This window comes from Trachemys scripta, chromosome 9 (assembly GCF_013100865.1).
Source record: "Trachemys scripta elegans isolate TJP31775 chromosome 9, CAS_Tse_1.0, whole genome shotgun sequence".
Classification (NCBI taxonomy): domain Eukaryota; kingdom Metazoa; phylum Chordata; order Testudines; family Emydidae; genus Trachemys; species Trachemys scripta.
In genome coordinates this window covers 91,418,189-91,434,268 of record NC_048306.1, presented here as the reverse complement: position 1 = coordinate 91,434,268, position 16,080 = coordinate 91,418,189, and the positions used below count along the sequence as shown (strand labels likewise).

General features: G+C 40.0%; 1 protein-coding gene across 1 annotated transcript in view; it reads right to left on the bottom strand.

Annotated features, from left to right (window-relative positions):
• LOC117882375 (inactive N-acetylated-alpha-linked acidic dipeptidase-like protein 2) overlaps positions 1 to 15,757 on the bottom strand; it is a 119,659-nt gene extending 103,902 nt beyond the window's left edge. Inside the window, exon 1 of the mRNA XM_034780535.1 lies at positions 15,611 to 15,757. Coding sequence (XP_034636426.1) covers positions 15,611 to 15,757 — 147 coding nt within the window. The remainder of the gene's footprint in view (positions 1 to 15,610) is intronic.
• Between the last annotated feature and the right edge of the window lie 323 nt (positions 15,758 to 16,080).

Sequence of the window (16,080 nt, the reverse complement as noted above, 5' to 3'; positions counted from 1 at the left end):
TAGTTCACATTAAGGTAATCCTGTTTGACAATGATAACATTAGTGCAAACTAGGAATCTTTTAGTTCACGCCGGCAGCATTTACATGGGGGGAGTTACAGCGCTGCACTTTGGTACGCACTGATATTCACAACTCCATAGTCTGAACAGCAGGGCAGTGTAGAAATCGGAGGCCAGGTAGTAAGTACAAGGCCTGCCGAAGTACAAGAGAGTGCTAGAAAAGTCAAGAGGCTTGACTGAAAGGGAGCAGGAGTTTGGACAATGGTGAAGAGCTGTCCAGCTGGTTGACTATAATGAACCACTTGCTTTGTTTTTAAACCAGGACTGTGGCTGGAAACAGTGTTTGAGTTGTATCGTTCTACTCCTACACAGTATTGTTCAACCTTGCAGTTGCTTCTACAGTAATTAAATAAAATAAATGTGTGTAAGCTAAGGGGAAAAATACTAAAGTTTTTGTTCCCTGATCTTTTTCTCATAGTTTCAACATCACAACTGTCACAGAAGTTCTCAGTTAAAGAAAGAAAGCAGGAGGGGAAATAAAAACCACCCTGGGATAAATCGTGGCAATGTTTTTGCACATTCTCTCCTCCCTCCCCACCTCCCCCACCAGTTTTCAACCAACTATAGGATGCATTGAAATGTTTTCAGTTTCAAACTTGATGGAATTTCATATGTAGACGTTTTAAATTTTGAAATTTCAAAATTTGATTAAACAAATCACAACACGTGATTTTTTCTCCCTTTTCTTCCAGCTATCTTTAATAATAATATAGTCTCCCATTATTCTTCCTGAATGAACAGTTGCAGAATATGTTGTGCTTTTGAATCTCAGGAATGCAAGTTTCTGCGCAAGTCTGACTACATTCAGGGAGTTACTATGACAGATTAATGGAAGAAAATACAGAAGAACAATCAGCAAGGTAAGAATGAAATTATGTAGTATGATTGGAACATAACACTGCATAGTCTAATAGCAGTTCTGCAAGACCCAAATTATAAGATGAAGAAACTCCTATAGTGAAACACCAGTGGGTTTTTTCAGACCGTAGCCATACATTCATCCAAAGTACACATGCACTTATTATTAAAGCAGTGGTTTTTCTCCTACATATACACAAATATCATGATGTTGGTGTTCTTTCAAATACAAGGAGAAAGAATTACAGTAAGCGGCCCTGTTTGTCCAGTTAAATACCATCTCTTTGTATCTCTGAGGCTACACACTCTTGCTCTCTTGAACACGCCTATAATTGCTAAGGGGCTAGCTACACCTTTCTGGAGTAAGTGCGCCCATCTCAAGTCTAGGCCTCCTGCTCTGACCTGTCTCTGGTTGGCATCTCACAATTCTTCCACCCTTAGACTGGTACATACCCTATGTATACCAACCGCTTATCCCCCTGCAGTACCAGCTGTGTGTCAGGAACTTGCATTTCTTCTGTTTTGGAACTTGTGACCAGCGATATTGGCCAATAGGCTTTTTCAAACAAAAAATATTTTTATTTAGTAGTTGGAGTAAAACACAAACAGCCTTGGCCTCCTCTAATCTTATGCTTCCCTACAAGCTAAATACTCAAAAGAGTTGGAAGAAAGCCATTTCACCTAACCTGACTGAATTTTTTCATTAAAGTGTATCAATTCTGAAAAAGTTTCCCACAAAAACATTTTTTCTGAAATGAAAACAATTTAGAAAAAAATAAAATTGTTTCAGTTTTCAAAAATGTATATTCATGTTTTACAATATTTCATGATGTCAGTAGTATCAGTACATATGACATGTCATAATACAATATAATCATTTAAAAGTCCTATTCTATTTTTAGATTATTTTATTTAGTGTTTGAGAAAACATTAAAAGCAGCTGCTACTTAGTACAGATTGAAACATCTTATTTTCTAGCTCAATTTATCTTCTGTCTGTGTTGTCACATAACCAGCTAGTGCCTCATTTAAATACAAATGCAATGGCACCTGTTATCCATTTGTTTCTTTTTCCTACTGGCCCCTCTTCTCTCTCTATTTTAGCAGTGAATGCAAACATTGTTTTAAGACCATTTTAAAAAGCTGTTTAAGAAAAAACAAAAAACAAACTAATATACAGGATGTTGCTGCAGCCAGTGGCAGGCTCTAGGACTCCTCCTCCCCCTAAGTCCCAGCTCTCAGCAGTACATGGACCACGTCAACACTGATGCTCCTTTCAGTGGTAGCTGTTACTTACGCTCTGCAGTGACTGCCAGTATTCAAGCTGGAGAAGGGAACATTTCCCTTTCTTTTTACTTTTACATTTCTTGTTTGTGATGTGCTTGTCCTTCCTGCTCTACTTATTTCCAAACAGCATTTGATCTTTAAGTAAGTATAGCCTATTATAATGCACCTGTGGTATAGTTCATATACGGTACAGCTGTTATACTGTCTTTCATTATAGTTTTCATGTCCCATCTGGAACTAAAATGTACATATAACTTGTTTGCAAATGCTATAGGGAGCTTATTTTATGTCAATCTATAATATCTCAAATGTCAACTATAAAAATGGTCCTTCAAATATTACAGCTCACTCACAAATAGGATCTAACATCTGTAGGTATGGAAGAAAAGAAACCTATCTTTCCACACGGAATCACTTGTAAACTGTTTGCATGAACTAATAGAAGAGGTGCAGCTGGTGTCAGATGATGCAAGCAGTGATAAGAGGATATTAGAGGGCATCTCTTGAGTGGGGGCAGCCGATGCATACGGAAAAACGTAAGAAAGACCATAAACTCCATGTTATGGTTTTCATCATACACCACAGGATTTGAATGAAGGGGGATGAAATGGTGTGCACCACTCAAAGCGAAACATACAAACACATGCAGAAGTAGTCAGAAATCATGGTCACTAAGGCTAAACTTGTAAAAGGTATCCTAGGATACAGGGATTCCATGATTTTCACATTTCAAAACATACATTCCTGACCTTTGTCATTGTGGATGGTTTCCCATTTTCATATTAGTTCATACATGCTTTAGTATCAGATTGCGCATCGATTCAATATGTAAAACATATGCTACTTATGAGACACTCATAGGGTATGTCTATACTATCTGCCGGATCGGCAGGCAGCAATCGATTCAGCAATGGTTGATTTATCGTGTCTAGTCTAGATGCGATAAATCAACCCCCGAACACTTTCCTGTACTCCACCGCCACGAGAGGCACAGGTAGAGTTGACAGGAGAGCGGCAGCTGTCGACTCACCGCAGTGTCTGCGGTGAGTAGATCTAAGTAGCTGAAGTTGCGTAACTTAGATCGATCCCCCCCAGTGTAGACCAGGCCTTATAATTATATATTTTCATATAGGTTAGTTATGTTTGTTTTTGTAAATAGAAAGAAAAATACAAAGATACGCTGAAGTGTGGAGAAAACAGGAATTGGTACATACACAAATATTTAATATTTATATAGTATGTAACAAATAAGATGTTTGTGATCGAAGTGGATTAATTACAAAGGAAATGTCAGAGAGAGGGATACAGCTGTATTCCTGATACAGCTTCCTATAAAGTTTAGCTCCCTTGCTCTCACTCTCAGCAGAGAAGCCAGTGATTCAATAGGCACGGACACTTAAATGCCTCCTTCGGCCTCAAAAGGAAAGAAGGACTGAAATGCATTTGTGGGCACTTTGTGCATTGCCAATTCTTGTGCTACACCTGGTCTCTGGGTCAAGAGAAAACTTCATTTAGCCATAGACTTGCAGCCATTCAGTTCAATTTCAATAAAAGTGTTCATTTGTAGCCTCACCCAAAGAGAAGAGTTGGAGTATAATATATCTTTTGTATGTCTATAACCTGAATGGGACTGAGATATTTTAACTCAAGAAGAAACAAAGGGTATTTCTCCCAGAAACGGGGGGGGGGGGGGGAAGGATTTATTGAGGGACATTTGAAACACACCAGTTATTAAGGTATAAAGGCATAAAGATTCAGATTATACAACTCCCTCACTGAAGTTTAGTGTAATCAGCATCACTGATAACTTTCTCAAGAGCTAGTGGTCAGAAGCCAGAACTCATCATACAGCCAATTATGACATTTCTAGCATGCCTTTTGTCAGTTTGGTCCCTGCCAAAGTAGAATCAATGCAAAGGTTTCATTGCTGAGAATCCAAGTGCTGATGAATGGCCCCATTGGCCTTCTCTCAAGCACTGCCATTAAAGCGCTCAGCAACGTGCCGTTCCTAAGCAACGCATGTTGCCATATTAAAAGTGACACAAAAATATTTTAAAGCCAGTATTGTTAACTCACATAATCACAACTAGTTGTTATGAAACTCTGTGAGAGAGTTGCAGAATTGTATTGATGGGTCTTACTGAACCAAGTTAATATACGTTAATGGAGTATCACCAGATTTACTCCAGTGTGCGAAGAGATTCAGGTCCAAGTTGTTTGCACTAATTCACATATTGCCTATTCCTATGGTTAGGTACATTCCATGTCCAGCTGTAACAGTGCCTTGAGGCTCCAGCTGACAGATCACTAACTGTTGTTCTGCAACTTGCTCCAACAATGAAGACAGGCCAATGCTTATACTTTGGCTACCTTGCCATTATAACACCACTTCTTCTACCATCAGGCAGTCCATATATTTCTCCCATTGCACAAAATCTTTTAACCTGTCCCAGGCCTTCCAGCAAACAACCCCATATTTGCCTTCAAACTACTAGGCTCTAACATATGCTGATCTGACAGCTATTCTGAGCCATCAGAGCACCTGCATGCTCTGATTATACACTGTTTGCCTCTTAATTAGACACTCATTCACCATTCATTTCACCTGGTGAATCCAGGAATACCTTTACCTTAAGGGTATTCATTGGGTTAGATTAGTTATGCTAATCAGCCACCACAGGCTGACAATTAACCCTAATTAGCTAATCCTTTACTCTTAAACATAACCCCAGGTATTTATATTTTAAACTTTTCAGAGATTCTAGTACCAGATAATTCACACATTAGATTTCATTAAGGTTCCACAGTACCTCTCTTTGAGAATGCAGCCAATGGGCGCTTTCCCAGTGACTCCACTGGGCACAGGATCAAGCCTTTTATGCACAGAACAAGTGCAACATAGGCAGTTGCAGTTTAAGCTTCTCCCACACTGATCTCGCCAGTGTGCGTCTGCTGCTATGGGTGAAAGACTGTCTCAGTCTCCATGATCTGTGGCCTCTTTTTTTAGACTGACACTGAAATGCCAAATGTGGTAGTGCTCCTGTGCTGTAAATAGCTAGGAACTAGATTAAGACCACTGTGCCAGCAGGCTACCTAGAAGCCAGTAGACAACACACACTTATTCTGGAAACAGACAGTTTTGGTGACCCAGTTTACCCACAACCATTTTGGCTCTCTGTGTGGACAGCACCCATGATGAGTCAAGTATTTCAGAAGCCACCCAGATCTAATTTACATGCAGTTTGGCATTTGAGAATACGGTTTTAACATTTACTTTGTGCATATCTTTCAATTGTACAGCATCTTCAAAGCTGGATCAGAATAAAAAAATCCTGATTTAATCAATAGTATTGCTTTTATAATAATCACTATCCAGCCTATGAATCTCTTAATGCTGTGATTTTAACATTTTCTCAGCTTCTAAATCTCAATTTGATATGATAAAGCTACTCTGGCTTCAATGCATATATATACTAACTGTGCTAAAACACCAATGATGGGTAGATCTTCCAAGGCACATAGCATCATTCAAATCAAGCCCAAGCTGGTCACTAAAAGAGTCATGATTGTAATTTAAAATGCATTTTCTCTCACATAAGCAGCTGAGAAAGGGCAATGTTATAATGGCATGGCACTCAGACTTTGATGCTTTCTAGGGAGATTTTTCTTTGGGCATTACAATTTGCTAAAGGAAAATTGAAGATTATGTATACAGGCATAGATCACTGTTAAAATATTAATTTGCACTAGCAGCTGATGGACACAATTCAAATTAGGAAACACTGGGATTTGGAGCATTACACACGTGATTACAATATACTATTGCCTGCATTTTAGGCCTTAGCATGGACCAAGTGTCACAGAGCATCATGTATAAAGTGCTGGGGTAGCCCACAATCTACCTACATTCAGACTTAATCATCATTTTACCACACACATAAAACATTGGGAACAGATTCATAACCTACAGCTCCAAAAAATCAAAACAAGCCATCGCCACCACAGGTCTCTCTACCTCTTGAGATAAGAAGCCTAATTTTGCTAGCTCAGCTTTGCAAAAGAATCAAATACCTGATATTTATTTGTACATCCCCTAGACAGCAGTGGTACAATACTAATATATATAGTATTTACAGTCTAAATCAGCTGTTTAGAGCACAACTTGTAAAAACTTCACTCAGAGATTTGTAGAAAAGACAGGTTGACTGAAAAGACATGTGGCGGATATGCAGATGGCTTATTGCTAATGAGGGCGTCACTTTCACTGTTACATTCATAAGGGCAGTCTATTAATTGGGTAATACATTTAAAACAGGTATGATGTATTATTTTCTGAGTGTAAAGTGCACAGCGTTTAAGAAAAACTCCCATTTGAAGATGGGATGGTGCCACAGCTGGAGAAGCTGGAAGGGATGTATCCATTTCTAAGTGATACATGCAATTTCGGCAAGTGCACCGATATTGTCTTTTCCATTTGTTTGTTTGATTCCATGTCACAAGGCAGCAGGATTCGGTCTTCTGTGTTTCAGTTGGGGACAGAACAGCTTCAAGAATGGAAGTCAGGTTGGTGAGGAGGGAGTCTTTAAAAAAAAAAAAAAAGCCTCTATGTCCGAGGTATATAATTTAGCAGCAAAAATACCCCGAGTGCATGAGATAAGCTTTTCATACAACTGTGGGTACATCCACACTGCAATAAAAAAACCCTCACACCAACTCTCAGAGCTCAGGTCATTTGACCCAGGCTCATGGGACTCAAGCTGCAGAACTAAAAATTGCAGTCTAGACGTTCCGCTTTGAGACCTTCCCCCATCACATTCAGAGCCCAGGCTCCAGTGTGGGTCCAAAGATCCACACTGCAATTTTCAGCCGTGCAGCCCAAGTCAGCTGACCTAGGTCAGCCATGGCCATGCTGCAGGTGTTTTATTGCAGTGTAGACATACCTTAAAACTCACAGAATGCAAAGCACTTTGTAAATATCTATTCACAGTTACCAAAAATCAGACACTAGGTGCTAGATTCTCAGATAGGGTAAATCCATTACACCAGCTGAAGAACTGGCCCAGTACTATAATAATTATATTAGTTATATAGGGGTAAGTGGGAGTAGGCCCATCAATTGGTATTCTGTATGCATTATTCAGGTTCATGCATTTTAGTGTGCAAGACAATTTCTTCTCATCGTTTTATGAATATGCAGGAAGCAGAGTCAGATTAAATCTGATAACCAACACTATCCGTGGACCAAACTGCATGCTGCCTTGAATTCTCACAGCACTGTCAGGGATCTCAATCAAATTTGAATTGCATTGTGCCAGAACTTCTAGGGTCAGCTCTAGTCAATACAATTCAGGAAAGCAGGAGTCACATGCAGTAGGAACATGTCCATTTTTAAATCATAACCAGTGTGCCTATCAGTACAATATCTTTGGTGAAATGCTAGCCATTTTCTCCCTTAATTTTGAAAAGACAAAATTCCTTTAACATGCTACATTATTTGGTGAAAGGACAATGTCATGATTAGCTTCAGTTTAAAAAAGGAATCAATTGTTGACAGCCTCATTTTAAGGAACAATGTGCTTATAAGTAGTAAAAGCAACTAACTGCAAAAGCTATAATATTTCAAGTAATATAATGAAAAACAATAAAATAAACCTCTCTATGATGGAAAATATAGTCAGTATAAACTCCAATTTCAGCAAATGAAATCTTTGTTTGAATTTAACTATACATTTGTGATTGAAGAAAGGCAAGACATGTCTGATATTTCCCTCATGGGAAAGAGGGGTGCGTTAAAAACCTAGATCCAGTTTATGGCAGTTTGATTCTTTATTAGAAACAGCATTCACTCTCCACATTTTACAGGTATATGCACTAGCATATTTTTTTCACTTATTTAATATGTCAGAAAACATATAGTGCATCTCTCCATGGAGATACTCGGCATGGAATAACAATAATTTGATATAAAAATAGAGAGCTTGGAGTGTTTTTTTAAAAAGGCATAATTTGAGCACATAGCTTCAGAGTACCACACGGAAAATGTAAAGTATCCTTTAAGATTAAGCAATAGTATTAAAAATGCTTATGAATTTATTTAATTAACTATCTTTCTTTACTTCTTAAATCTAAATGATATTTCCACTTAAGAGGCTCTGACAAAGGCCTGATCATTCAACCTGCCAGGATACACCAAGGTTTCCTAGGTGTCTAGAGAATCGCATCAAAAATTCTATTGACATCATTAATACAACTTGGCTTTGAAAATCAAAAGACCAAATAAAAGAATGATATTTTGTCTCTCTCTGGTTAATTCATAAAAGGCTACAGAACTTTATTTTCAAAGTTACAAGATCTTAAGAGATATGTTTCTGCATTCCTATCCACCACCTCTGTCTTACTTTCACTAGAATAACAATGCAGATCTTTATTTTCAGGCTGCAATATTCCAAGAAAAACCAGCAGGCATACAATAACTAGTAAACTCAAAAATATTCTAATGGTTTGCTTTAAAACAGGAAAAAAAAAAGAAAAAACAAACAAAAAACAAAAGCACCAAGTCTCATGTATCATTCATAAGAGTGAAGTACAATAGGCTGACTTCTACTACTATTCATACAGTGACCATGGATAAATGATCAAAAATAGAATGGGTAGAATAGGCACAGTTTAAATGATCTATATCACCATGTAACTGAAATTTCCTTTCTTTTACTAGATCAGACATTTCCATTAAGGGTGAACTGAAATGTGTTTTTTTTTCTTTTTAAAAGAAATAAAACTTTATCGAGCCTTTTCCCCCTCAGGGGGATCACATTGAAAATCAATACGCATACAGTATACAGAAAATATTTTTAGAGTTGGGAACATGCAGATGTATATATACACTGTCAGATTTTGTTCCCTACTAGTAATGTGAAACCCATGAGTTCTAACAGCTGAACAGATAATACAATTATTCCTTTTCAACCATTCTCTCTTTTTTCCCTTTTCTCTCACTATAATTAATAGCTAGCTAAGTAACTTCAGAAAGTGAACAAAGCCACAGCAAAACAGAGCGTAGCGATATAGAACCTAAAAACTGACTCTGTTTGAAAGAGTTTTGCCAGGTAGCTTTTGATACTAAAGAGGACTGAGATCAAGAAAACATTTAAAGAAGTCTGACCATGAAGGCAAGCGAAGAAGTAGGACTGCTTCTTGAATGCTGTTGCCCTAGATGAATTTCAATGTGTGCAATGATTCTAACCCATCCTTTTTTAAACTATTCTACTGGGTTATTTATTACAGAATTAAGCTTTCTGCTGTGTAATAATTACAAAAAAAATCTTACTATATCTCCCTTGTGTTTGCATTTTTTTTTCCTCGCTCTTGTTTCTGAATTCTCTTTTTCTTCCTCGATTTCCCTCAGTTTTATTTTTCTATGTCAAGAAACTGTTCTCTCTGTCATTCCATCTCACTTCTTTCCCCTTATGCCTTTGTCTGTGTTGTGTTCTCTCCTGACATCCCAATTTGAAAAAAAAAAAAAAAAAAATTCCCTGCTCCCCTTCAATTTCTCCCTCCTTCTTTCCTGTCTTTTTCCCATCCATCCTTCCCTTTGGATAGCAAAGGAAGTTCACTTCTGAGTCAGGACTGCAGAAGTAGGCCTCAAACATATAGATTCTGTCAAGCAAAGTCAATTAAAATTTGTATTTAAAGACCTCAGTGATGTGCACGGTGACCATGATATATTTGTGTGAAAGCAAGTCCAGAACTCCCTGCAAGTCCAGTTTGCTATTTTCTGAACAACAATATGAATGAATGATGTTATCCATGTCAAACAGAGATAGTATTGCGGACATCTGGGCCCACCTCTGCTGCCTGATACACTTGAGTTTTTCCGAATTCTCTCCCTGTCCTCAAAAGGTTTTAACTGCAGATCAGTAGTGCCATCAGCAGACGAGGGTTAAGACAATAGAGAACCTATCAGCACTATTATTTGATCCCAGTACCCTTTGATTTTTATACAGGCCCAAGCTACATGAAAATATACAGGCTTTGGCACTCTCAACAGATTGCAGGCACCCAATCTACTGGATATGTTTCCCCTGGAGCTAGAGGTGTGACCGCCAGCTTGAGAAGACAGAACTGCACTAGCTCTGATTGAGACAGTGAACTACAAATAGAAACATTAGCACAGTGGCGTGAGCAACAGGACGAGCTACACTTGAGTGCGATCCTGTCCAAGATCCTAAGTACGTACTTGAGTGGCTAGTTCCTCCAGCCATAATAGCTACAATTCTATTTTTAGCACACTAGCTTGATGAGAGCTAGAACAGGTATGTCTCCTCAAACTGGAAATTATACCTTCAATGTACTGTGTAGACATACCCACAGTTGGAGTACACTCAGGGGAGTGGTGTCCTCGGAATACAAGCTGACTGTGCTCTACCCTGATCTCTTTAACCGTCCCACTGACTAGTGATGTTCTAGTGCAAAGGCACATGAGAAAAGACGATGTGTGACTCTGAAGTCAACAGTATTCCCAGCCCCCAGCATTCAGAAATCATGAATCAGGCCCTCAAAAAAATCACAAGATTATTAAAAAAAAAATTATGATTTTAAGCCAGTACATTTTAAGCTTTCTTTGCCCTCTGGATTTTAGAGAGTAAGTTGTGCTCAGGTCATGTTTTCCAGCTTTTCTCTGCAACCAGGAGGGCTAATGAAAGCTGAGATTCTCACAAATCCAGGAGCTGGAGCCTTAAGAAAACAACAACAAATAAAGTGAGACATGCTATAAAATCACAGGAGTTGTCAGAACTGCAACACTCAAACTTTCGAAGTTATACAGTCTGTTAGTGCTACAGCAAACTGCAAATATTCATCATCATCTACATTGCTGCTCTGCAAGACTCTTAGGACTTGGATCTTTTCTTATAGAACTTTGACTTGTCTGATATTAATTTTTGCATTTGAGAGTGGGTTCATGTGAATAAATAAAATATTAAGTACTTGGTAGACAATCCACCCTGTAGTATCTGCTCTGCATCATCTCCTCTGGAGTCCAACTCCTGACATTCAGACTTCTGATATAACCGTATACTTTATTCTTGCTATTTCACTAAACATATATTGTATATAAAAACCATGCCCATATTCATATTGTACATTCTAAGCATGGACATCACTGAACGTACACAGTAAAATGGCAGTTGAGCCAAAATGTTTTGCAGTACATTTATGCTACCACATATGGCCAGAATAATTTAAGCCTCTTTCTTTTATACATTATCCCTTTACCTAAATTTCTCCAAATATATACCTGTACTTTGAAAGAATAAGAGCAGGTACCACTAATAATGTAAAAAATGATCTGTCACGTTGGAACCCATAACATGGAAATCAGTGTCAGGTAAAAAGTCCAGTGAAATAGTTTCTAATCAAAAGACTTGTCTGAACCCTGATTACATATTCTGAAACTCTTTGGCATGGACATGCAGCCACCAGTATCAAATGTAGGGTTGACAGAAAACAAGCTTGCCAAGGAAAAATAGAAATGACATGATACCTCAGGCACAGACACTAGAATACAATGAACAATTCAGGCTTTACACTTAATAACACGACTTACAAAGATAAGTTAAAGGAGCCGGACTGTTACAACAAGCCATAACTGGCTGTAATTAGTAGGTTATTGGTGACAGATCCAAAGTCCATTGAATGGGAATCCACTGACTTCAATGGTCTTCAGATCACACCTGAGGCAGTTAGAGGTACGCAAGTCAGAAGGAGCCGAGGGTGTGCATCATTGGCCTTCTAAATGTTCATCTATTTATGGCTGACAGCTCTTGCTATCCAGTACAGCCATTTTGCATTTCTCCACCATACAGAATGTGAGAGTGCGAGAGAGAAAACTTTAATTTCATGGGCCCTATCCTCAGATGGAATAATCTGATTTAGCTCCATTACACCAATTTACACAAGCTGAGGATCTGGCCCCAGGACTCTATGTTATATTTATCTCCATAAAAGTATTTTGAGATATAGCAAGAAACACACTGAGAAAATAAAGCTCTAGCATACAGTAACTCCTCACTTAACGTGGTCTCGTTGCTAATCTATTAGGGAACAAGCTTGTTTAAAGTTGCACAATGATCCCTTATAATGTCATTTGGCAGCTGCCTGCTTTGTCCACGGCTTGCAAAATTCTCTGGAAGAGCAGCCCCTCCTTGTGGAGATTAGAACTATGGGGGGCCGGCAGCCCCTCCCCATCAGCTCCCCTAAATCCCTTGTAAGGTATGTGGCTCGGCAGCTGCCCAGCAGCAGTTCAGCTGTCCCTCTCCTCACTGCCATGCCGCTCCTGCCCTGTCCTCTGCCTTGGAGCTGCTCCTGGGAGCTTCCTGCTTGCTGGGAGGGGGAGGGGAGAAGGGTGCTGATATCAGGATGTCCCCCTGCCTCCCCCCCCCACTCCGTACCCCTTTTCCACAAAGCGGAGGATGGGGACAGGGCTCGGGGACAGAAAAGAGGGAGTTTGCTGGAAGCTGTTGCTTCCTGTCTGATCTGCTTAAAAGGGCAACATACGTGGGGTCAGTGTACTTAAAGGGGCAATGCACATCTCTCTCTCTCTCTCTCACTCATGCATGCACACCTTCAGCCCCCCAGGACTTTGGAAAGTCAGCACCTGTGCATGTGCTGTCAGGAGGAGGGAGGGGTGCGCTCCAGCTGGATAGTGTGGTTCTCATTATCACATTCAGTTTTTGCAGGGAAGTGTTTGCAGCTACTGCCCTGCATCTATTGTGTTTCCTCCCTCCTGCCTCAGTCCATGCTGCCTTGTAGAGTGTGAGGCTACATTGACAACAGCATACTAACCCTTGAGGGCTCAGCCGACTGTTAGTTCATCATTTAGCAGCAAGGCATTCCCTAGGAAATATTTCACCCTCTTACTCCACCACCTCAACCAAGCTTCACAATCATTCATAGCTGTGTACAATATTAAATTGTTTGTTTAAAACTGTTTAAAAGTTATACTGTATAGGTATATAATATCTTTTGTCTCATGAAAAAAAATTCCCTGGAACCTAACCCACCCCCCATTTACATTAATTCTTATGGGGAAATTGGATTCGCTTAACAGCGTTTCACATAAAGTCGCATTTTTCAGGAACATAACTACAACGTTAAGTGTGGAGTTACTGTACTGCATTCTACACAGTTTTATCCCAAATGAGCAATGAGAAGTTGTGAAACTACTATAAAATCGTGTGATATTCCAAAATATTAAGAGGCAACTCTCTCATTACTTTATTAAAGCATGTTTTTTCTAGACTAATCAACATGTATTGAGGGACTATTCAAAGGCAGATTATTCAATCATGGTCATGGTTCATCATGAAACTATGATTCATTAAATGATTCACACCTCCTCCAGCCTCAGGGTTCAAGGATGGGGTTCTTATGATCCCCTTTTAAGTTGCTTTGGCATGAAGGACCCATATCATAACAACCACGTTTCCTGCCAGGAAGGACCAGAGGGGACTCCCCCATCATTACCGCTCCTTAATCTTCTGTGCTCCCAGCCTCTTGCAGCCTGAGGTTCAAAAGACCATGACTATTTTTTTTTTAAATTACTATTTGTCTTGACAGTGCAGCTACAGTGCCTGCATGCTAAATCTGCACCCTGATAATCCTCAGGAATTTTTTCTTAGAAGTGTGTCCACAGCAGCTGTTTTTCTAAACGAAATAACTCCAAATGTGCAAAGCATTCAGTTCACAAGGCCCATGTATTTGTAGCTTATAAGAAATCCTGTTCTTACATTCTTATAACTTAAGAAAAAGGATCTGATTGCATTAAGTTCAATTTGTTTGTAGTCTTACATCTTGTTAGAGCCAGGGCTTATTGGAGCTATAGCAGGGTTTATTCACAGCTTGGAGGGGGGAGGGAGGGCGGAGGGGGTCTACTAGTGCCTGCAGCTGGGGATTAGCTCTCTCATAGTTGCAGTGCTTCCTCTTAATGGCGTGGCCCTCTGGCCAGGTCGTTATACCGTTTTCCCCTTCAAGGGTAACAAAGTCTCGCCTGATCAGCTGTCTGGGTGCCATTCAGGCATTCTTCCCATTCAAGACTGACACTTTCCCAGAGGAATTTAGGCCTGGCTACTATTCCAGGCTCCATTGTGGAACCCAGTGGAGGGACCCTAGGCCCAGCAACTGTGGTTTGCTCAAGTTCCGACCCTGTTGCTGCTTCCCTGGGCTCATTCCTACCTCTCTTCTCCATCTTCTGGCTCACCTCTGGGTTTATCACTGGAGCTTCCCCTGCTCCCCATGGCTACTTCCCTTTCCCAGTTTCTGGCCAGGATGTGTAGTCCAAAGCAGGATCCCAGGGCTTACTCTCTGCGTAGCCAATGCCCCTCCTCTCTAGAGAGTGACTGCCGAGCTCCTCCCTACGGCTCTTTTCCTGCCACCAACTTTCTTTCTTTATAAGCCTATTCCAGCTCCTCCACCAGCTAGGCTTCATCAGTCATTAGGCCTGATCAGTCCTTGGCTCTCCTGCAGATGCAGCCTGTAAGGTTAATTGGCCTATTTTACCTGTTCAGGTTTTGTATGGGGTAGACACCCCATCACAGGAAGGATGTGAGGAGGAAAGAGGAAATGAGAGCATCTTGGAGGATCAGGGAGAGGTTGTTAGGATATACTAGCAGGTTGTTTGGAGGGATACTCAGGTCATATTAGAAGGCTGAGAGAAGAGCCAGAAAACATTCAGATGTTTTAGATAAGCATTTGAACTTTGCCTTATCAGGTTGGCCATTCATCAGAAGCTAGCAGGCAATACAATAATACTATATCTTTTCCACTGGCAGAACCCAACCTAGGGGCCATCCAAAACCAAAATGTCACACAACCTCCAGTAACCTCTTCTCTACTGGGGAGGCTGGCGCCAGCCAGCGTAGCTCAGAAAGTGAGTTGGCCACCTTACCTGGAAGATACACTGATTCAGCGCCACTCTTGGGGAGGATCCAGGAAGAATTCCTGTGGTGTCCCATCCCATAACTTAGTCATTCACTTGTAGTAGATTTCCCACAAAAAGGATGGTGATGGAAGTGTAACACTCTGCCATCCAGTGGGAGTCAATCTACTGCACCAATGGTACCAATTCAACTGTGCAACAGGTCACTGACCACGAGACAGAAAGTTACATAAAATACAGCTTATATAGGTTTACAAGTTTTCTTGGCTCCCGCAATCTCATCAGTATCCCCAGTGGTGCACATAACAATACTAATTTGACTGAAAGACATGTTACTTTTAGCTATGAAATAAACAGACCCCTAGGAAGGAGACATTTCATCTTTGAAAACAGCTTGTCTGACTAACAAGCACAATTTGCCAACATGAAATAAAGCATTTGTGACTCAGGTAAGGCGTCTCAATTTCTCTTACCTTAGCAATGGTCTCATGGAGGTTGAACAAGGGATCCAGCTCTTCAGTTACTGTGTTATATGCAGGAAAGAGAGCTTCAAAGAGAAAGCTTGGACTCTGTGGAAAAGGGAAGAGAAACCTCTTAGGACTCCAAACGATTTCCGTCATCAGACTCTTATTGGATTTCGTTTCAAGATTCAAAGGACTGCATTGTTTTAAAGTTTGTGCTGATTATTAGAGTTCATCTTACTGATCTAAATGACTCATTCCAAGCTGCTGAAACAGACACGAAGAGCCTAGTTTTATAACTGTTTCTGGAAGGATGGTTGTCTTCATAATTATATTTCCCAATACAGTTGAGTCTTCTACCTAGAAGTAGAAGATCCACACTGATTTCATTGTAAGCTAGCTAGCAATTTGATATCTGAGGTGATCAATTATGAGTAGTGTTCAGAAGATATACACATATGATAATAAGGGATAGATAGATA